Here is a 23543-nt window from a genome sequence, read left to right on the forward strand (position 1 = left end):
CTGGAAAGAGGCAAGGCACAAGAGAAGTAATTCAGAATGTGTTAATTATTATTATTTTTTTAAGTTTCCAGAGGGAGAAAAAATGGTGGCCTATTTAAAGCAAAACTTTTTTCAGCTCTCCAAAGAATTTGCAGAATTTTCTGTTCAGCGCCATTTAAGGAATTCCCGCTAGGCAAATGGAACAGAAATGAAGTTTTTAGGAAACAAATTTGTCCACTCAACGTAAAGAGGGTGTTTCGCAAAGTCAGCTTAACGAGGATGTTTTGTAACACAGTCTAAGAATGGTCAGACTCTGCTGAAAGTTATTTGCCCTGACATGTGCTGTTTAAATCAGCAACTCTTCTCCATAAATATCTCCATAAATATCCAGCTATGCGGAAAGGTATCTGTGTTTCTCGGGTTAATGAAAAATTATCTTTGAACTTTGTAATTCTTCTCTCCTCCCACCTGAAGAATTAGCCTTCTACTCAAACCTATATACCCAACCTGCAAACATCTGGCTTTTCTTTATTGGTGCTTTGTTTATTCAGAAGTACTCTATCATATCTAAATGGCATAAATTATTTCAAACTATGATTTTCTGGATCCGTGAATTCTAAGGAATTGACATCACTGTTCTTCCATCCAAATATATATTTCCAGCTCAACAGAGTCCGATAAGAGTGTAACTTTTTTTTTTAAATCTTCCTTTGGAGGAAAACAATGTTAAAGCTTAATAAAAGAAATAGTTTCTTGATTTTATTTTCATGTAGTGAAAGCATTGCATGAGAAGTGGCTTGTGCAGTGATGAATGGAGCTATTTCCAAATAGGCCCATAAATTCAATTTTAATGCTTTATTGCTTGAGCCATTCGGGATCCAGCTGTTTTCTCAATCTACTGCTCTCTCCATGCCAATCCAGCTTAATGCTGGTTAGAATATTCGGAATAACTTAGCAATAGGCCAATGGCTTCTGATTCCTCTTATATTATTACAGAATTATTTTATTACTTGTCAGCATAAGGTTACTGCCAGGCAAACCTTTTTGCAGATTTAGCTGTTGTTATTCTATGGTTCTTTATGTTGATCAGTAGCTGGTTTTAAAAATCAAAACCTTTTAATTGCAGACTCAATTAAATACCTGAAAGTCTATTTTCCAGATTTTATTACCTGTTCTCGACTTACAACTGGTTGCTCAGCAAACATTTGAAGTTCCAATTGACCTACGTGACTTCAAATGTTCGCTAAGCAACCAGGTGTAAGTCAAGGACTAACTCTACTAATCCCAGATATGAAGTTCTGACAGTTGAGCTATCCCGTCACCTTACTTACGGTGCCTGGCAACCGCAGGCCCGCCCATTTACGGCCATCTGCAGGATCCCACAGTCATGGGAACATGTTTTTGCAATGGTTCTGCTAAAAACACCCCAGATATTTTTGGGTTTTTTTTGGCAAAACTGGTCCCTAGCGAACCATGGGTTTGCTTAACAACCGTTGTGCCATTGTGGGTCACTTATGTGACCAACCTGCTTTACAACCGTCATAGGCAAGCTGCGTTAGTCATATCTCAAGGACTCTTTGTATCCTTGCAATATTGCTGCATGCACTTCTAAAGTCTCTTACCATTGCATGACGTCTCGGCATTATTCTGTATCCCCCACTGCTTGGATATCCACTCTCTGTAGGTCACCACTTCCTGCGTAACTCGGATAATTCTTCCTAATATGCTGCAACATTTAAAGACAAATTTTATGTATATACACGCATACAGATTACTGGATTGGAAGGTGGGGGAAAAAGAAAGAGATCAGCAACATCTCTGGCTGAAACACCAAATGTTTGTTTACCTTTCGCTTTCGTTATTGGGATAACATTTAGCTATTGGTGAGACTGCATGGCTCAGAACAACGTAGGCATAATCGAAGGCCTGCTTAACTTGCATGGCGCCATACGAACTTCTTCCAACATCATTGCCTTTTTTTTTTTTTTAAAGAGCAATAGAAAAAAACAGCAGTTAGGAAAAAAGTAGTCAGAAGTTAGAAAGTATGGTTATTTCTTAGCCTTGTTCAGAAGCCTTTAACCAGGGGTCTTCAAACTAGGCCCTTTTATGACTTGCGGACTTCAACTCCCAGAATTCCTCAGCCTGGCTGACAAATTCTGGGAGTTGAAGTCCGCAAGTCACAAAAGGGCCAAATTTGAAGACCCCCGCCTTTAACCATTTCTGCTATTCTTCCAAATTAAAAACAAAGCTAAAGTCATATGGCTATAGTTGCAGCTAGTCCTTGGCGTGACATAATGGAGCCTGCCCGTTATGATCCCATGTTGTGACAGTTGTTAAAATGGGTCCGTCACATGATCATTTTATAGTTGCCAAAAAGACTCCCCTAGAAGTTGCTGGCAGCAACTCCCAGCATCCTGGGCCACTGGTGATGTTGGCCGGTAGCACATGTTCTGTAGCCAATCACCATCTGGGGATCCACCCGGGAAGGGCGGGGCTAATTCAACAGGTAATCCACACCTAGCAGTGCCAGAGGTCCAACTTTCTAAAAGAGTCGAGTATAATTATAAAACGCAGGAGATGCCTTGGCAAACCACATGTGGGTGACTTTAGGATGCTCTCCAGATGGTTTGAAAATTTCATTTATAGAAGAATGTTATAGCCAGATTATTCATTGGGCCTGTCTCTGGGATCAGGAGATTCTCCTGTGGCTTCCAATCACTCATCAGGCTTTGGGATTCAAAGTGCTGGCAAAAATATTTAAAATGTATCTGGGTTCAGAAGCCTGATCTTTAGTGGATCATCTTTTTCCAAATAAGTTTTCTCATTCAAGTTAGAGGCAGCAGATCAGGACTACAAAACTCCAGGCAATGACTAGACAGCAGCAAAGAGCTACAGGAATAGAGATCCAGGCTCTTCCCTGTCATCTAATCCCATTTTATTTTATTTATTTTATTTTAGTATGAAATTTATTTGCCGCCCATCTCATACCCAACGACTTTGAGCGGCTTACAACATAATCTGTAAGTCTATTAAACTGGCTGTATGCCCCAAATCATGCCATCATATTAGTCAATCATGAATAAATCAAGCCACAAGGAAAATATCGGGGAAAGATGGAATCAGGAGTGAAATATTTTCACTGGCTTTCACTGTGTGTCAAAAACCCCTCTTAATCTAACGCAAAACCCCAATACCTGGTTGCAGTGGATCCTCAATATACAACATGGATGGTCTGTAACCATCTAGCATATTCTTCTGAACTTCATCCTTGGCTACGTAGGAACCCCCATCCTTGATTCGGATCCCTGTTTTCAGGTAGTTGAAATGACGGCCGTATAGTTCAAAAAATTCTATTAAAAGGACGCCATAATTGGCATTGGGGGTGCAGGCGTCCCCCCTGGGATGTAGCTGTTGGAAAGAAGCAAAAGGGGTTGAGAAAACCCAACTTCAATTTTCTGGACCATCCCATTCAAAAATCATACAAAGAATGGCTGCGTGACTTGGGTTTGGCTAGTCTAAAGAAAAGAAGAAATAGTGGAGACATGTGTTCCAGTATCTGAGGGGCTGCCACAAGGCAGAAGGGGTCAGGTTGTTCACCAGAGCACCAGAGGGAAGGAAGAGAAACAATGGTTGGATGCTGAACAAGGAGAGAAGCAACCTGGAATTAAGGAGAAACTTCCTGACAATGAGGACAATCAACCAGTGGGACAGCTGGCCTCCAGAAATCGTGGGTGCTCCATCGCTGGAGATTTTTAAGAAGAGACTAGACATTCACCTGTCTGAGACAGTGTAGGTTCTCCTGCTTGAGCGGGAGGCTGGACTAGAAGACCTCCAAGGTCCCTTCCAGCTCTATTCTATTCTATTCTAGTCTATTCTATTCTAGTCTAGTCTATTCCTTGTTCTCTATTCTATTCTGTTCTATTCTAGCTCCTATTCTATTCCAGATTCTTCTCTTCCTTGTTCTGTATTCTATTCTATTGTTTTATTCTAGCTCTTATTCTTTTCTAGCTCCTATTCTATTCCAGATTCTATTCCAGATTCTATTCCAGATTCTATTCTATTCTATTCTATTCCAGATTCTATTCCAGATTCTATTCTATTCTATTCTAACAACTGAATGAAATCCGTGAAAAGAAAGCCCAGCCACTGAAGAACAAGAATCCTGCACCATAAAAAGCATTTTCCAATCTCCTAGACAGGATATGTCCCACCCTCAATACAGCAATCCAATAACTTCAAATGCTTTCAAGCCTATCTCTGCAAAATTCCTGATGGGGCCCCTCTTGTGGTAGCAGCAACATCTGTAGCTGCCGTTCTGCATAACTCCATCAAACTAATTCTACAACTCTATGATGGGGCTTTACACATCATGCTATACACTTTTGTTATTTCTTTATTTCCCGCCTTTATTATTTTTACAAATAACTCAAGAGAGTGAACGTATCCAACACGCCTTTCTCCTCCAACTGATTTTTTTTTAAAAAAAAGTTTTAAATTCTGTACCATTATGAGCAGTAAGGGATATGCAACTATTAGGACATAGGTTCATGAACCGTCAGAAAAGAATTTTAACTTACTTGGAGAAAGCTGACAGCCATTAAAAAAAGACTGTAAGATCCGATTCCACCTATGAATACTTCATTGAGGTCCCTTTGCAATAAGAACTGTTTCAATACTAAAACTAAATATGGCAATACAGGATATTTCTGCAAAAAGAAGAAGATGGAAATTAAATTTTTACTTCTTGGGTGTTGTCCGGTTAGAACAGCGTTTCTTAACCTCGGCCCCTTTCAGATGGGTGGACTTCAACTCCCAGAATTCCGTGGAATTCAAAGCCGAGTAACTACAGATTAGATAAGACAGGACAACTTCATTGCAAAGGGTTTTTTTGACATATCTATCTATATACAGCAGCGGTTCTCAACCTGTGGGTCGGGACCCCATTTGGGGTCGAACGACCATTTCAAGGGGGTCGCCAAACAACGCAGTCCGACATTTTTTTCCCCTTTTCCTTAGCTGTGCTACTCCCTTTTATTCTATTGGCTTTTGAAAGCCAATAGAATAGACTCTCTTGAATAGAGTCTAATTCTATTGGCTTTCAAAAGCCAATAGGAATTGTCCAGGCTGTCTCTGCCCTGCTGAGCCCGCCAAAAGTCCCATTCTGCAAACGGTGCTGCACCAGTTGAGTAGTCCTCGACTTACGACCGGCTGAGTAGTCTTCGACTTACGACCGGTTGGGAGTCGCGGCATTAAAAAGGTTGAGAACCACTGATATACAGGTTGAATTGTAAAATGTTCTCCGCCCTTCTGCCATAAAATTCTGATAAGTCTAATAATTCGCCTGCAGCTCCAGGAACAAAAAGTTACTGCCAAGATTAAAAGAATCGGTATGCAGCATCGAAGGCCAAACTTTGCTTGCCTTTAAAACTCAAACAGAGTTTGGATACGGAAATACAATTTTCAGGGGACAGGAAGGGGGGGGGGAAATAAAGGAGAATATTTGTAGCACAGGGTTGACATATGGGGTCCTTGGTCCTTATTTTCTTGCAGCTGTTTCATGGGAGGAGGGGAGAGAAGAATCCCAAATTCTAATTTTAAAACGGTTGTGCTCTCTAGTGGATATGATGAAAAATGACAAGCGTTGCTAGAGGCGTGCGCTCTGAATTATTATTTTTTTCCCCTCTCTGAAATTTCCAACTGTGCCCTTTGCGAGAAGACATGCACACCACCCCTGATGTTTTTCTTTTTCTCTATGCATATTGCAGGAGCCTGATTTATCATCTTGGTGCTCCGAAAGGAGATCCCTTGGTTCAACTATCTCCCCTGTGAGGTCCTTGGTGGTCTCTGAGCTTGTTTGTTTTTCTTGCAGACAGCTGGTTTGAAAGAGGGATCAAAGAGGCCATCTATGTCAAAACTGAACAGCCCTCTCTCAACAGAGGGGGAGGGACATGACATCATCTATCTCCAGTCTACACCTGCAGTCCTTTCAGTAGTTCCAAGAAGGCTCCACACAAATTTGCGCTACTCAGCTGACCCTGAGGACACAGATAAGCCTCCAAGTGGCCTCAATGACTCTCTAAAAGACTACAAATGACCAGCTGTCTGCAAGGAGTATAAATCCTTCCGTTCCCCAAGAGCTGAAGAAGCTTCTTGGATGAGAAAGGAAACATCTCTGAAGAAAAACAAGAAAGCCCTGTTGTTGCCTCTTGAAAAAGCATCTTTGAGACAACTATGACCTGGATGGCTGAGAATCTCTCCATAGACATATACAATATTGTATTGCTTAGCCAGAGAGGGTACAAATTGAAAGGAGATTGTGCAAAATGCCAAGTTCACTCTTCTTCCACCCTGCTCTAAAGGCCTGTTCTACAAGGAGATGTACAAGTATTTACAAATTAGTAGTTATGTAATGAGCTTAACTAGCCGGTGTGACTTGAAAGAAAGTCTATGTTGTCACTGTGAAAGCAAACAAGTTGGTAGTGGTTTGTTTACAAATTGACTAAATGAGTCAAATATCTTTAGCAGACTAATGAATGTCTACACCAAGGGTCTTCAAACTTGGCCCTTTTATGACTTGTGGACTTCAACTCCCAGAATTCCTCAGCCAGCACACCATCCCTATTGTACTTCCCCCCCAAAAAAAAATTGGGGGGGGGGGAAGGTGGGAAAGAGAAAAAGGGAGAACTTAAGATTTTGCTGGGATTACATTCTGCTCGTTCAACTGAGTGCAAAGGTAAAATTTAGCATTCCTTGTGGACTTTCCCACTCGAGAATAGAAACCCGATTGATTAATTAATTATTTTTTTAAAAAGTGAGACTCACAGGAAGGCATTCTCAAAAACACGTTCACATCTGTTGTTGCTTTCAATTACAGTGTGAGCATTTGATAAGAAAGGAGGAACAAAGTTTACATTCCTCATCAACTGACCTTAATAAAATCTCTGATGAGATAGGCAGCCTTTACCCCATTTTGTACATTAAAGCTGATATCCACTTTTACTTCAGTATAGGAGTCTGTCAGTTTAATGATAGGAACCTGAAGAAAGAGAAAACAGCATCTTTGTCTTTAAAAAAACAGATTTCCGATAAAGAATTGGTCTTAGTTCGGTACAAAACACCTTTAAAATTAAACCAAACAGAATTCAGCGATTTGATCTCTGCTTGCAATGCTTAGATCCAAAGCTTTGATTTGAGGACAATTTGACTGAATCAGCTCTTCTAGCTGAACTACCAACTCAGTTCAGAATAATGAATAGAATTTTGCACCATGAGCCAACTGGAAAATTCAGCTGACTTTTATGTATATGCATACATACTTTTATACAACTAACACTTTGGACTGAATTACAAATTTAAACTTAATACTCTATCTGTTGCATAGAGACCATTAATATGAAGCTGAGAGAATTGAGATACAATTCCAAACTCAAAACATCTGCTTTTATACATGAACAGATCATAAGAGAAAACAAAACATTGCAGAACTGAACTATTCTGTATTCCGATGAAAAAAAGAGTGATGTTTCAAAAAAAGAAGAAAGGAGTTAAAACTTTAATTTAGCAGAAAGGACGGGTGCTTACTGCATCCATATTTACTGATGTAATTTGCACCACTGAAATAAATGTGCAGCTTCTCTCTTTGTATCCTTTACATTGGTTTATGCCAAATGATAAACTGAGACAAAAAGATGTAAAGCCATCAATTATATAATTATACACATGACATAACCTGAGGCAAATTATGTCAATTGTCAGGACAGACTCTGAAATAACAGGGCTGTCCATTATTAAATGAATGAAGATTGGAACTGTGGCAGCCCTGTCAAATTGGGGGAGGGGGTGTCTATTTAACTGAAATTAACAGAATAACAAGAGCTGGAAGGGACCTTGGAGGTCTTCTAGTCCAACCCCCTATACCATTTCAGACAAAGTACAGGTTTGCCCTGCAATATTGTTCAGATATTTCACAGATTACATTTTAGGGGGAAAAATGACTATCTAGAATTTAAGTCAGAAACAGTGGAAATATAACCACTTTAATAATCATTATAAAACAGATATCTGAAGTCTAAACTCAACTTTTATTCTAGCCTCAGCCTGGAGCTCAAGCTACCTTACAAGGTTGCTGTATAGTGCAAAAATGGAGGAACGAAGAATGTCTATACCACTTGAGCTCCTGAATGAAAGGCTGGATATTTGATGAACAAAATATGCAAGGCTCAAATGGTTTCAGATGATCTTGCTTGGGGGTCTGTCAGACAGAACACACAGTACATGAGAAGCAGCAACACAAAGGGATTTTTAAAATGATTTCTATTATAATGCTTTGGTAAGACCATACTTGGAATGTCGAATCCAGTTTTGGTCACCACTATATAAAAAAGATGTTGAGACTCTAGAAAGAGTGCAGAGAAGAGCAACACAGATAATCAGGGGACTGGAGGCTAAAGCATATAAGGAACGGTTGCTGGAATTGGGTATGTCTAGTTTAATGAAGAGAAGGACGAGGGGGGACAGAATAGCAGCATTCCAGTATCTCAGGGGCTGCCACAAAGAAGAGGGAGTCAAGCTATTCTCCAAAGCACTTGCAAGCAGGACAAAAAGCAACAGATGGAAACTAATCAAAGAGAGAAGCAACCTAGAACTAAGGAGAAAATTCCTGACAGTGAGAACAATTAACCAGAGGAACAACCTGCCTCCAGAAGCTGTGACTGCTCTATCACTGGGAGTTTTTAAGAAGAGATTGGACAGCCATTTGTCTGAAATGGTATGGGGTCTCCTGTTTGAGCATGGGGTTGGACTAGAAGACCTCTAAGGTCCTGACTTGCAACTCTGTTATTTGCAAGGTAGACGTTCCACAGGAATTGACCAATCTGAGTTGAGTCACCCCCCTTCCCCCATACTAGAGGCACAAGAAGAACACGCACATACACAAAATTAACTTACAGTTGCTTTATCTAAAACCTTCACTGAACCTTTATCGGCCACGTTGTGCTTTCGAAGTGCTTCTTCCAGGGTCCACAGTGGCAAAGTCTCCCATTTTCCAAACACCACTAAGTCAATATCGCTGGAAAGAGAAGACAGGAGATTAGTACTCCCTTCAGGTGCATTCTGGAATCAGAATGGGTAGATTTCTGCAGAAGAACCAGCCTATCACTTCGTACAAAAAAGACTCCGAGCTTTCTAAGAGACACCTACTTCAGATACGCTTCGGGCACTTAATGAAGGCTACTTCCTGGTCTTCCGATTTACGGAAACATTAGTACAGAGGTAGGCAACCTTGGCTCTTTTGTGACTCGTGGACTTCAACTCCCAGAACTCCTGAACCAGCCATGCTGAGGGGAAAGGGAGAGGTTTCCAAGCTGAGCCATGCTGGCTCAGGAATTCTGGGAGTTGAAGTCCACGAGTCATAAAGGGGGCCATAGTTTCCCCATGCTGGCTGAGGAATTCTGGGAGTTGAAGTCCGCAAGTCATGAAGGGGCCATAGTTCCCCCATGCTGGCTGAGGAATTCTGGGAGTTGAAGTCCACGAGTCACAAAAGAGCCAAGGTTGCCTACCCCTGCGTTAGTGCGTCTACCCCATCTTAGATGTATAAATCTGTCCGATGATTAATCTCAGCCTTCCTCGGCTGAAGGCTCTTCCCAACCGACAAATACTCATTTCCAGTGTATTCCAGTCAAATGTTGTTAGAACAAGATAAGCTGAGGAATAAATTGGGAATGGGGAGGGGGAAGGCAGAGCCCCCCCCACAAATATAGCGTTCGTTTAGTGACCGCAATTGGGATTGGCAACTTGGTTAAGTGAAGCGGTCTCTAAATGAAACCGCGACTGTGTTTAAGATCTTACTTCAGTCTTTCTTTTGCTTTACAGACTGTGAAGGACCCTAACTGTGAGGACTCGTCGTAAAGTCCTCATCGTACTTTCGTCATACTTTCCTGTCACTGTTGTAACTGGGAACGGTTGCTAAATAAGAATGAGCTATAGGCCGAGTTGCGTGCAGGAAAGATATAAAATGCAAATGAAATAAATAAAAGGCACTAACCTAGTAGGCAAATATAACCCAGTCTTAAAACTTCCAAATATCTGCACCTGGAGAAGAAGAAAATCAAAACACACAAATTAAAACTTTTCACCATAAGCATAAAGAATCGGCAGCAATGCAGACTGGAGATCATCCAGTATATAGGATTAATCTAGAGATCAAGCTAAGTCATAAGCAAGCAGACACTGAATATGATGTCTGAATGTATGTTTCTGGAGAAACCGAAGAACGAAGCCATTGCCTTTTTTTAAGTTTATCCATGGCTTCACTTAATTATCCACTTGCTGTAGGGCAGGGGTAGGCAACCTTGGCTCTTTTATGACTCGTGGACTTCAACTCTCAGAATTCCTGAGCTACCCATGCTGGCTGAGAAATTCTGAGAGTTGACGTCCACAAGTCATGAAGGGGCCATAGTTCCCCCATGCTGGCTGAGGAATTCTGGGAGTTGAAGTCCACGAGTCATAAAAGAGCCAAGGTTGCCTACCCCTGCGGTAGGAGAACAAAACAAGTCTAAAGTCAGACGTTCTGCAGAGTCTTTGCAGCTGCATCCACTCATGGATATGTTTGCTCAAACAGATCTGGTTAGCAGACAGGTTTCTAAGTTTGCAGACAACCGTGATCATTGCAGAAGCTTTCAGAAATCCTAGCAAAATCTCTGGCTACTACTTGTCTGAAGCTCCTTAATCTCTTATCTTGTGATGGACCCGGATCAGAATCCCTGGGACAAGCACCCTCCAGATGATGCTTAAGAATCATTTTCAGATTTACATACCCCACCAAGGCAATAGTAATAGCACTTAGATTTATATACCGCTTCACAGTGCTTTACAGCCCTCTCTAAGTGATTTACAGAGTCAGCCTATGGCCCCAACTATCCGGGTCCTCATTTTACCGACCTGGGAAGGACAGAAGGCTTAGTCAACCTTGAGCTGGTCAGGATCGAACTCCTGGCAATGGGCAGAGCTAGCCTGCAATACTGCATTCTAAGCACTAGGAAGGAAGGAAGGAAGGAAGGAAGGAAGGAAGGAAGGAAGGAAGGAAGGAAGGAAGGAAGGAAGGAAGGAAGGAAGGATGGAAGGAAGGACAATAGCACTTAGACTATTGCACATTAGACTGGGGCATATTGCCCCCAGCAATCTGGGTCCTCATTTTACCGACCTCGGAAAGATGAAAAGATGAGTCAACCTTGAACTGATGAGAATCGAACTGCTGGCAGTCGGCAGAATTAGCCTGCAATATACTGCATTCTAACAACTGCGCCACTACGGCTCAATAATCACAGTGAAGGCCTATTCAAGAAAACTGATGGGAACTGCATGCTGTTCATCCTTTTAAACAAGGGCCTGGCTTTCTTCTTTAGGAGTGATCTAAGTCGCTTCCTTCCTTTGGCAGCTGTGTTATCCCGATTCCAGGATAATTAAAAGCCTCTCCCAATCGCCCTAATGGTGAAGTCTGGTTGATGCCAAGAACAGCTCTCACTTACTAGGAATGTTTCTGTCTAAGCACATTCCCTGGAGTAACACAGAAATGACACAATTGCTGGCTTCTATAAATAGTTTAAGAAAAGCATGCTTGAATGCCAACACTTCTTTTATCGTTTCCTTCAAAATGCTAAGCTCACACACGTTCTCAACAGCATCCCTTTTTTAAAAAAAAAAAAGGATTGTAATTTTTCAGATGAACGACGATGAACTTGCCAATGGACAGCTTGCTACCAGATGTAAACAGATGACCGTGGGTTTTTTTTTTTTTTTTTTTGCTTCCAGTTTTAGATTCATGCCACACAAATGCAGCTGGAGGGAAAGAAAAAAAAAAGCTAAGCACATCCATGGCAGTGTCTTTCCCACTGCTTGGAGATTTGGTTTTCTTAGCTCCTTCGTCAAGTTTTTCAGATCTGTTCAAGCTACGCAGGGTCCAACTGAATGCAAAGGAGACCTTTGTGATCTCTGAACTTTGCCTACATGGTTTACACGTTGCCCTTTTGCGAATTATTTCGGTCACTGACGATCTGACTCCAGAGCTCACCGGAGCCAAAAATGTCAGCGACGTGTTTGCTTTAAGGTTATGTTGGGAGACTTCCAGTTCCCTTTCCTTTTAAGGTCTTTTTGGTCTCCTTCCCACAGACTGAATTGTTGAGGAGAAGGGCCAGTCAGGAATGCCGCTACCTACAAGAGGGAAATGGAATCTGAAAGTCAAAGAGACTGGCTGATCTAGAACAAGCAACAATTTAGGGCAGGGGTGTCCGACCTTGGCCACTTTTAAGATTTGTGGACTTCAATTCCCAGAATTCCCCAGCCAGCTGGTTAGGGGATTCTGGGAGTTGGGAGTCCACAAGCCTTAAAAATGGCTAAGTTTGAGACCCCTGCTTCAACACAAGGTGCAAACTCATCCCAAAACATTTTGCTGATCATATCGTTCGACGTGGCTGGCTGAGGAATTCTGGGAGCTGAATTTGACAGGTCTTAAAATGGCCAAGGTTGGGCACCCCTAGTTTAGGGCATCCACTTTGCAGATTAATTGGACGAGGAAACCTGGAAGTCTTTTTTATCGATAGCATTTGCTTCCTCTCAAGTTCCAACTGATCCCTTTGGCCAGGGTGACCGAGAGGAACGTGCAAAACAGCCGAATCACCGTTTCAGACCCGACTGAAGCTATGCAAATGTAGAATAAAGACTGCCTCATTTTAGCACCAGATTTCCAGGGTTTTTTTTTTTTTAAACTGCAGAATGGTGGAGTTTCTGCCTTTAATACCGTTGAACGTCATCTAAAGTCTACAGCCATTGGACAAGAAACGCCAGCATCTTCGGCAACTTAAAAGAGAGTTTGCTAAACTTACATCCGCGTTGGGCCAGAGTTCCTTTATTACGTTTTCTATCCTGTTGACCACCTCCATCCGCATTCTTTCCTCTTCGTGTCTAGGGGACATGTACTTGTAGAAGTCATTGATTTCTTCGTGAAGGCTGAAAAAGAAGAGGGCTGGGTTAGCAAAACGACATAATCATGAGGATAGGAGAGGGAGACTGAAAAGGGTTTTGCCTGTGGCTTTACGTAGGCTTCCTCCGAAATCATTGTCATCAAGATCTGGCTGCTTCACGTGGGACTTTTTAAGTCCCATCCTCTCACGGAAATCCCAAGCCAGCCTTAGCCGCGTGATACATTAGTTAAGAGACAAACAACAGGCTGGAAGAGAGACTGTTTAATACTTCTACCGCCCACGAGTTCTCTTTGGCCATCTGTTCTGCGGCACAGGAAGGGAAGATAAGAAGAACTGAGGTGAGAAGCTGGAAGACAGCCTGGAGGTATTGTAGAGATGGCCTTGAAGAAAGGAAGTGGCCCGAGTAAAATAGGGAAAGGGTGGGAAAGAAACTCAAGACGGCCCCATCTTGATGCTCTTTGGTCTAAGACAGGGGTAGGCAACCTTGGCTCTTTTATGACTGGTGGACTTCAACTCCCAGAATTCCTGAGCCAGCCATGCTGAGGGGAAAGAGAAAGGTTTCCAAGCTGAGCCATGCTGGCTCAGGAATTCTGGGAGTTGAAGTCCACCAGTCATAAAACAGCCAAGGTTGCCTACCCCTGGTCTAAGAGGAAGGGAAGGGAAAATGATGTCAGGCTTTCAGAACTGTTATTATAGATCAGTGGTTCTCAACCTTTTTAATGCCACGACCCCCAAGCGGTCGTAAGTTGAGGACTACTCAACCGGTCGTAAGTCGAGGACGACTCAACTGGTGCAGCACCATTTGCAGAATGGGACTTTTGGTGGGCTCAGCAGGGCAGAGACAGCCTGGACAATTCCTATTGGCTTTTGAAAGCCAATAGAATTAGACTCTATTCAAGAGAGTCTATTCTATTGGCTTAGCACAGCTAAGGAAAAGGGGAAAAAAATGGCGGACTGCGTTGTTTGGAGACCCCCGTGAAATGGTCGTTCAACCCCAAATGGGGTCCTGACCCACAGGTTGAAAACCACTGTTATAGATAGTCCTCAACTTACAATCACAAGCAAGACCAAACCTCCATTGCTAATCAAGGCAGTTGTTAAGGGAGTTACGTCCTATTTGCCACAGTTAAGGCATCACTTCAGTTGTTAAGTGAATCCTGTGGTCATTACACAAATCAGCTCCCCCCCATTGACTTTGCTATCAGAAGCCAGCTGCAAAGGTCGTAAATGGTGAACGTGTGACCCCAGGATGTACAAAGAAAAAAATACACGCCGACTGCCAATTTTGATTTTGATCACGTGACCCTGGGGAGGCCACAATGAATGTTACGTGTGAGGACTGATCACGCCACTTTGGTTAACTTTGATTGGTTGCTAAACTAATGGTTCTCACGTCAAGGATGATCAACTTGATCAATAAAACAGGAGTTCTGGTATTTCTTGCCGGGCCTGTTTCCTGACCTGATTTACCTCGGAGGCGGGCAGATTTAGATTCAAACAACTGATGGTGAAAAACCTAAGAGAGAGGACACGGATTACACTTCAGATACGATTTGTAGCTCAGGGTTGAGAGGTTTTTTTTCTTGTAGACGTTTCATTACCCAACTAGGTAACATCATCAGTGCTTGAGGATGATGATGTAGCACTGATGACATTACCTGAATGGGCAATGAAATGTCTGCAAGAAAACAACCCAGCTCAGAGAGCACCAAGGCCCCCTTACTTTCTCGTTTATTACGACGGTTTCGCAGATTACACAGGGCCATTAAATGTGGCCCGAACCACAATTTCAGGCTGCAGATGGGAAGACCCAACATCCTGAAGCCACCAACAGGTAGGCCACACTTTCACCTAAGGATGACATCCTGAATGTCAGCAAAACACCGCCCTCTCCCTAGAAAGACCCAGATATTCAACAGCACACCATGTTGACACTAACAGTTAATATTAACCGCTCTGATAAATGCAGTCAACATTACGATGTTTTTTCGCAATACAAATCAACAGTTACACGATTGATTACAAGGGTTCGTTTGCAGCCCTCTTGTTGGTGGGGGGAAAGAGGAGGGACATTTCTCTCTGGGTCTTTCTTGTGATATAGAGCGGGCCTAAGAAGCAACCTGGAATTAAGGAGAAACTTCCTGAGAGGAGTGAGGACAATCAACCAGTGGAACATGCTTGCCCCAAAAATCGTGGGCGCTCCATCACTGGAGATTTTTAAGAAGAGACTGGACAATCACCTATCTGAGATGGTGTAGGTTTTCCTGCTTGAGTATGGGGCTGGACTAGAAGACCTCCAAGGTCCCTTTCTTCTGTTCCATTCCATTCTATTCTATTCTCCATACAGTATTCTATTCTATATTCTATGTTCCATATTCTTTGTTCTATTCTATTCTATTCTATTCTATTCTTCACTTATTCTATTCTATTCTTCACCTATTCTATTCTTCATCTATTCTATTCTATTCTATTCTATTCTATTCTATTCTATTCTATTCTATTCTATTCAATTCTACTCTACTCTACTCTAATTCTATTCCTTAAACCTGTGCCTCTCTCCATGCCAACAACTTTAAGATGCGTGGACTTCAACTTCCAGAATACTGGCAAATATCTGTAGCTCGGGGGTAGGATGAGGGTGGAGGTTTGTTCTCCGAGCTTGTGGGCTGGTTTCTGAACGTTTCATTACCAGGCTAGTTAACATCTTCCGCAAAGTTTAGGGCAGTGTTTCTCAACCTTGACAATTTTAAGGCATGAGTTGAAGTCCACATGCCTTAAAATTGTCAAGGTTGAGAAACACTGGTTTAGGGGATGTCAGTGTTCCTCTGTTTGTAAGGGCTTCAGGTGTGGGTATGTCAATTGAGGGTCTTGTGATGGGTGAAGTGTGAGTCAAGCCTCTCACTGATGACTCACATCTGAGCCATCACACCCACACCTGAACCCCTTAGGAACACCGACACTGACATCCCCGCCGAAACTCCACTGAAGATGTTACCTAGCTTGGTACCAAAAGGTTCAAAAACCTGGACTAGATGATCTCCAACGTCCCTTCCAACATCATTATTATTATCATTAATTAATTAATTAAACAAATTTATATAGCTGCACAACTCAGACCTAGCCGTCTCTGGGCGGTTTACGAAAGCTTGCCTGCCTTTCTTTTTTTATACAGGGGAATATTGGAAGTGCCAGAACCATGTCTTAATTCCTTTTCAAAAAAAAAAAAAAAACTTAAAAGAGATGTGAGGAAAAACAGATGGGAATTATTTCCAGTATTATCAAAACCGCTCATTGCGCATGGCCTGTTGTCCCTTGGGGTAGAAGGAGAACTCTCATCCATGCAGCTGTTTCTCTGAAGCGCTACCTCTCTTGATATTATAAGCCACCTTCCCAAATCTTGGTTTAATACAGGGAGTCCCGAAATGCATGTGCTAATCAAAAAAAGCGGGTTTTGCCCCATTTTACGTGCCACATTAAGTGAATCACTGCAATTGTTAAGCTAATAACGCCATGGTTGTGTGAATTTGGCTTCCCTGTTGCATTTGCTTGTTGAAAAGTTGCAAGAGGGGAAACACATCATCCCAGGACACCGCAACTGCCATAAATATGAAACCAGTTGCCACGTATCTGAACTTTGATTAGGTGACCAGGGGGATGCTGCAACGGTTGTTAAGGGTGAAAAACAGTTGTGTTACTTTTTTTCAGTGCTGTTAAAACTTTGAATAGCACTAGCACTTAGACTTATAGACCGCTTCACGGTGCTTTGTACAGCTCTCTCTAAGCAGTTTACAGAGTCAGCATCTTGGCCCCAGCAATCTGTCTGGGTCCTCGTTTTACCGACCCCGGGAGGCCGGGGCCACCTTGAGCCAGTGAGAATGGTCACTAAATGGTGAGAAGGGTCACTAAATGAATGTTAAATCAAGAGCTATCTGTACCTCGTCCGCAATAGTTCCATCTTATCTGTTATCAGTTTCAGCTTCTTGACTCTTTCCAGCCCTTTCCGTTTTTGAAACAACTCTCCAGCACCTGCACCACCTCTCCTGCGTTAGATCAAAAGGAGAACACTGAACATTTGAAACCCAAATCTCCAGGCGACTTCTCCCCGCGGCTTTGTGTACATACTGAACCGCAAGGAAGAAAGAACAGAGCCAGAGTGAAACCTCACATCTCCTCTAGATAGAGTGGAGTCACTGGACACAGTTCCTACCATCCAAGGAGCTCCTTCAGCAAAATATCTCCTGATCAACAATATCCAAGGCTGCTGGAAGACCTAACAGAAATCAAGAACTTCTGTTGATTATTTCCCCCCCACTTCATAAAGGTATTGATTAGGGCAATTAAGGCTATTTCAGGGGTAAATCAAGACCTGAAGCCAGGCTGAGATGCATCTAATGCAGTGGTTCTCAACCTGTGGGTAGGGACCCCATTTGGGGTCGAACGACCATTTCACGGGGTCGCCAAACAACGCAGTCCGCCATTTCCCCCCCTTTTCCTTAGCTGTGCTACTCCCTTTTATTCTATTGCCTTTTGAAAGCCAATAGACTCTCTTGAATAGAGTCTAATTCTATTGGCTTTCAAAAGCCAATAGGAATTGTCCAGGCTGTCTCTGCCCTGCTGAGCCCGCCAAAAGTCCCATTCTGCAAACGGGGCTGCACCCGTTGAGTAGTTCTCGACTTACGACCGGTTGAGTAGTCCTCGACTTACGACCGGTTGGGGGTCACGGCATTAAAAAGATTGAGAACCACTGATCTAATGCAAGGGTCCCCAATCCCCGGTCCGTGGACCAGTACTGGGCTTGCAGCATACCAGCAACTGGGCCACACAAACAAAGCCCCATCTGCAGGATGCAGGCACCACACAAAACCACGCATCCTCTGGTCCACAGAAAAACCTCTGGTCCCTGGTGCCCAGAAGGTTGGGGACCTCAGATCTAATGCATTTAGTTCCCTCCCTTTCCATCCAGGACGTGGCACATAAGCGACGCTTGAGCAGGGTCTGCAGGATTGTCTGGGATGCTACACATCTTCTCCATGGCCTGTTTTCCTGGTTACTTTCTGGGACGAGGGGGCTTCGTGGTATCCGAAGCAGAACATCCAGATTCAGCCACAGTTTTGTTCCATATAGCATCAACCTTGTGAACTCTCAAGCTTCCTCTTTCCGCCACGTGTTCAAGATGGACAGTGATTAACATTTATATTAATCCTATCGAAACAAGGAGCTTTTATCAAGTCTGCTCTAAATTGGATGGCCACTGTCCCCTCTGGTGCTTTGTCCCCCCCCAAAAGTGCCTTCTCAACCCTAGTTCAAACACATCTGAAGGACTACACCTGTACAGGATGCTACAGATAGCTCTCAACTTACAACAGTTCGTTAGTGTCCGTTCAAAGTTACAAAGGCGTTGGAAAAAGTGACTCAGGACCGTTTTCACGCTTATGACCACTGCAGCATTCCCAGGGTCACATGATCAAAATTCAGATCCTTGCCAACGGGCTCAGACTTACGACGGTTGCAGCGTCCCGCGATCATCTGATCCACTTTTGCAGCCTTCTAACAAGCAAAGTCAATGGGGAAGTCAGATTCACTGAAGAAGTGGGTTAACACTGCACCGATTCGCTTAGCAACGGTGGCAAGAGAAGTCGTATAAAAGGGGCAAAACTCACTTAACAAATATCTCGCTTAGCAACAAAAACGTTGGGCTCAATTGTGGTCATTAAGCTGTATGCTCCCTCAATCCATCTTTCTGATCACTAGCTCAACTGTTCTGAGCCCTCCCCTCACTTGCGCTTTCCTTCAAAAGCACCCAGCAATTGTGTAAAGTCAACCTGAAGGATGAAAAAATTAAGAAATAAAGCAAGGCCGATTCTCATGTCTACTGGGAATGTATCCAAAAGCCACCAAACTTCATTAACCATTTTTTTTTTTTTTTTGCAAAGGAGGTCATTTTCTAGTACATTCTTCTATCCAATGTTGAACAGGGTGATGCTTATTCTAACCCAGATCATACTGGGGCAAGTACGTTTAAAAATAAAATTAGGAAATATGATCAACGGGATGTCATGTAGCACACACTCTGCAAGTCTCCAAACACAAGTAACTTTGCTAAAGGGTGAAGATGGCCATACAGAAGTCTGAACTTTGTGTTCTCCTCCCTTCGTTATTATTTTTTTAAATTTACAAACACGCTATTAAAAATATGCGACCATGTCAAAACTTGAATCCTCAGGAGAACTGTGATTTATAATCCAAGAAAAAAAAAATTAGGCTACAATTGTGCCTAATCTATTAATTCCAAGTACCAAACTTAGTTTTTAACTGTTATGATATTCTTTGCCATATTCTTTATCTGACTAGGCGCAGGGGTAGGCAATCTTGACTCTTTTATGACTCGTGGACTTCAACTCCAAGAATTCCTGAGCCAGCCAACTAGGGGAAAAAGAATGGGCCCCTTCAACTGAAACCAATGATTAACAGAAAATTCTTGCACTCAATTTATTTCAAGACAAGTATTTAATTAAAAAAAAACCCTTAAGCACAAACAGAAACTTATCCCCCATATTTCTGTATTGAAGTAATGGTCCTAATTTTAATCAGTCAATCTATCTGCAAGAATCTTCCTGGTGATAACTGATCACTGTATAACAACACAGTCCTACCCAAATAACTGCATCATCACTAAGGCTGTACACAACAGTAGCAATAGAATAATGTACCATATATTAACAATTATTACTAGTGCTACCTTTGCAAAGTTGGGAGGAAAAAAAACCAGGCTACTGGTTATATGGATGCTAAAAATATCATAGTGGTGTTGATGAGTTCTATCACATTTGTGCAGCAAGATTTGCTACCTAAATGACAGTATAAAAGAATGTTGAATTTCTAAGAGTTTCGGAAACTAATATAATTCAATTTTAGGTACAAAAATATACGTATCCACTTCAGTATTTAAAATTAACTGTGATATATCAATGTATTTTAAGACCAATAAAATGTACAAATTCCAACACCAACATCTAAAAGTTTATGACAAATTAGGAAATCAACTCTATCTGTTACACCAATGGTTCTTTAACTTCATTATTTTATTGTATTACCAAAGGCCAAGATTACTTAACCCAAGCAACCATTTGAGAGTATTTGGAATTGATCTGGTTATAACTTTGATAGTTAAGCCCCTTAATATTACTGTAGACTTTCAGACTGATGGCTATTTTTCTTTCAAGGACCTGTCAAAGTAATTTAGGAACAGCAGTTTTCCATCCCTGGGTCAGCAAAGATTATAAAACAACACAGCTGAAAGAATTGCTTGGTAAGTCAAGTTGGCATTCACATTCTTACAAAACAAAGTTGTTTGAAAAGAGAGAAAAAAAATATCACGAAAGCTAAAAATGGCCTAGAGATGCTGGCAACATCAAGGCAATCAATGACCACGGAATTCACTCGCAAGTTGCTGCACAAAGTTGTGCATGGAAGAGCGGGTATCCTGATATGCTACTTCCCTTTCTTTCTTTTAAACACAGGAATATTGCCACAACCGTGTCTTAAAAGTTTAGAGGCATGAAGAAAAACAGAAGGGAATTATTTTCAGGGTCATTAAAAGCTGCCAAGTTCCAAAGATAATTACCATAATATTCATAACAAAAGCATAAGAAAACACACCGTGTAGAGTTATGTAATCTTACACACACCAAGGCCAAAGGCTGAATAGCAATCAGGAGTCAATGCAACAGAGAGGGTGTGTGAAAGAAGCAACCTAGAACTAAGGAGAAACTTCCTGACAGTGAGAACAATTAACCAGTGGAACAACCTGCCTCCAGAAGCTGTGAATGCTCCAACACTGGAAGTTTTTAAGAAGAGACTGGACAGCCATTTGTCTGAAATGGTATGGGGTTTCCTGCCTGAGCAGGGGGTTGGACTAGATGACCTCCAAGGTCCCTTCCAACTTCATTATTATTATTATTATTATTATTATTATTATTATTATTATTATTATTATTATTATTATTTAGCAGATCCATCAACCAGAGCCTAATATAAAAAACATAATCTTAGAATTAAAGTATGGCCAGCCCAGTTCTTTTTTAAAAAAAGGAAAACAGGAGAATTTACATCTGACCACCAAATTTATTTCTTCATCTCAGTATTGTGATTTAGGAAAGGAGAGGTGGAAGATTTATGTGTATCTCATTTTGCCGCTGCTATTTTTAAGCAGTTGGGGTGAGATATCCTTGCCAATTTACTGCAAATCGTCCAGGGATTTAATAAATCCAGATCTAACGTCTATTCTCTTCTTTAGGGTAGGACAGAATATTCCCAAAAGTATATTTAAAAAAAAATGTGGGCACTTGACCTTAGCACCCCAATTTTAGATTCTGGGGAATAGAAATCAGGCATGTTTCTGAGGATTTAATACAACACGACAATTATCCATCGCCTACCTATCTCCCCACTGGTGCGACTGAAAATTTTATTTGTATCATTTCATAGAGGAATATTAACAAATTATATTTGATTTTATTGCCGGCTCTGTTCAGAATTGGGACTATGAAAGAATCCAGGTAAGAGAAGTTAAATGCTGTAGCTTACCTGTTATCACTGTCTACAGCAGTGGTTCTCAACCTGTGGGTCGGGACCCCATTTGGGGTCGAATGACCATTTCACGGGGGTCGCCAAACAACGCAGTCCGACATTTTTTTCCCCCTTTTCCTTAGCTGTGCTCCTCCCGTTTATTCTATTGGCTTTTGAAAGCCAATAGAATAGACTCTCTTGAATAGAGCCTAATTCTATTGGCTTTCAAAAGCCAATAGGAATTGTCCAGGCTGTCTCTGCCCTGCTGAGCCCGCCAAAAGTCCCATTCTGCAAACGGTGCTGCACCAGTTGAGTCGTCCTCGACTTACGACCGGTTGAGTAGTCCTCGACTTACGACCGGTTGGGGGTTGCGACATTAAAAAGGTTGAGAACCACTGGTCTACAGAGCCGAAAATATAATAATTGTTATTCAGCAATTCCATTACTGTCTTTGGGCCAATATTAACAAGACATTCATACACTTAATGGTTTGAATATCAACCCTAGCTCCTTTCATTGTGAGGAAATACAGGTTGCCAAAAGTCAAATTTCTCTGCACCAAATTATGTTCATCAATTTAAAAAACAAAAGCAGACACCAAAAACAGTAACAAACCGGAAACTTAAGGAGAGAAAAAGTAACACCTAAAAGCTTTCCAATGCTTTTAGAGATTTCAATCCTGAAACCTCTTGATGGTGCTAAAGACAGAACATTCAGTAGATAAAAGAAATACAGGATTATTCAGTGAATAAATAACTGGATATGGGAACAGAGCGAAATATCCCTTCCAATTTTAGATCAAGAACAGAAGAATCTAAGAAGGTACAGGTGAGAAATATAGTTGTACAATGGAAATGTCATGAAAAGGATTCAGCGAAGCAAATTTTAAAACAAGCTCACTAATAATACTATCCAGAAAGAAGATTCAGTTCTTAATTCTGAACTTCTCTGTATGCCCACAAGGGCCAAGGTTGTGAAAGTATTCCCTCACCAGCGAAACAACAGTGTTAAATGGAGACCGGCATGGTGTTAAACCAATCATAAATTAACTCTCCCCTGAAACACACTAACCGAACATTCATAGTGCATAATTTCACTTCCTTGGCATTGCAAAATCCTCTTGAAACATGATGTGAAAGAATAATTCCCGCCATCGGTTGAGATATCCAGGTGGGAGTGGCCATTTTTCTTTCTTTTTCTTTTCAGCATGCTTCCTACTTAAAAAATATAGCAAAGTTTACAAGGTTGGCGCTGGATGGTGACACCGTTTTATCTGAGGAACCGCCACATAATAATAAAGAATGTTAGATTGAAGGTGTAAAACTACTATTGCTTCACAACAGAACTAGGCCTTCTATGATTGACTTTGCATATAGGGGGGGGGGTCCTTGAGTCCCAATCATTTGTTTAGTGACCACTTTAAAGTTAGCACAGCACTGGAAAAAATGACTTATGATCGTTTTTTCACACGACCGTTGCAGCATCAGGTGATTAAAATTCAGATGCTTGGCAACTGGTTCCTACTTATGACGGTTCCTACTTATGACGGTCGTACATGTGATTCCCCTTTTGTGACCTTCTGACAAGCAAAGTCAATGGGGGGGGAGCCAGGCTCACTTAACAACCGAGGTACTAACGTAACACCTGAAGTGACTCATTTAACAACTGCGGCACGAAATGGGGCAATACTCACTTAAACAAATGTCAAGAACGACCTGTATTAAGGCATGGCTTGCCTAACTGGGTTTGTAGAATATGTGAAGCCTTCACACCAGTGGCAATCCCATAGTCTACAAATGGGATCCCAGTAAAGTTCAGGATCTATAGTTGTGCTAGGCAGGCACTGTTTTCCACAATGGGATGCTAATCCAAGGCAAAGCCAATAAAAACCGAGCTACAGAAAATAAAATATCATTCCATTCAGTCAAATGCAGTCATGAAGCCTTTTATTCTTGTGATCCAGGCAAACTCAAACTTTTGCCAAGGATGATCTTCTTTTGGAAAAAAACTGTGGCCAGG

General features: G+C 41.8%; 1 protein-coding gene across 1 annotated transcript in view; it reads right to left on the reverse strand.

The window, feature by feature from the left end:
• The window catches only part of TENT4B (terminal nucleotidyltransferase 4B), a 36276-nt gene that overhangs the window by 7013 nt on the left and 5720 nt on the right, over window positions 1–23543 (reverse strand). Inside the window, exons 2-9 of the mRNA XM_039352425.1 lie at window positions 12858–12981; window positions 10022–10068; window positions 8926–9046; window positions 6908–7015; window positions 4557–4685; window positions 3174–3387; window positions 1826–1952; window positions 1602–1705 (exon numbers count right to left, since the gene is read on the reverse strand). Of these exons, the coding sequence (XP_039208359.1) occupies window positions 1602–1705; window positions 1826–1952; window positions 3174–3387; window positions 4557–4685; window positions 6908–7015; window positions 8926–9046; window positions 10022–10068; window positions 12858–12981 (974 nt within the window). The remainder of the gene's footprint in view (window positions 1–1601; window positions 1706–1825; window positions 1953–3173; window positions 3388–4556; window positions 4686–6907; window positions 7016–8925; window positions 9047–10021; window positions 10069–12857; window positions 12982–23543) is intronic.

The sequence above is a fragment of the Crotalus tigris genome, unplaced genomic scaffold (assembly GCF_016545835.1).
Source record: "Crotalus tigris isolate CLP2741 ecotype Arizona unplaced genomic scaffold, ASM1654583v1 scf7180000018432.44079421565:4894166, whole genome shotgun sequence".
Classification (NCBI taxonomy): domain Eukaryota; kingdom Metazoa; phylum Chordata; class Lepidosauria; order Squamata; family Viperidae; genus Crotalus; species Crotalus tigris.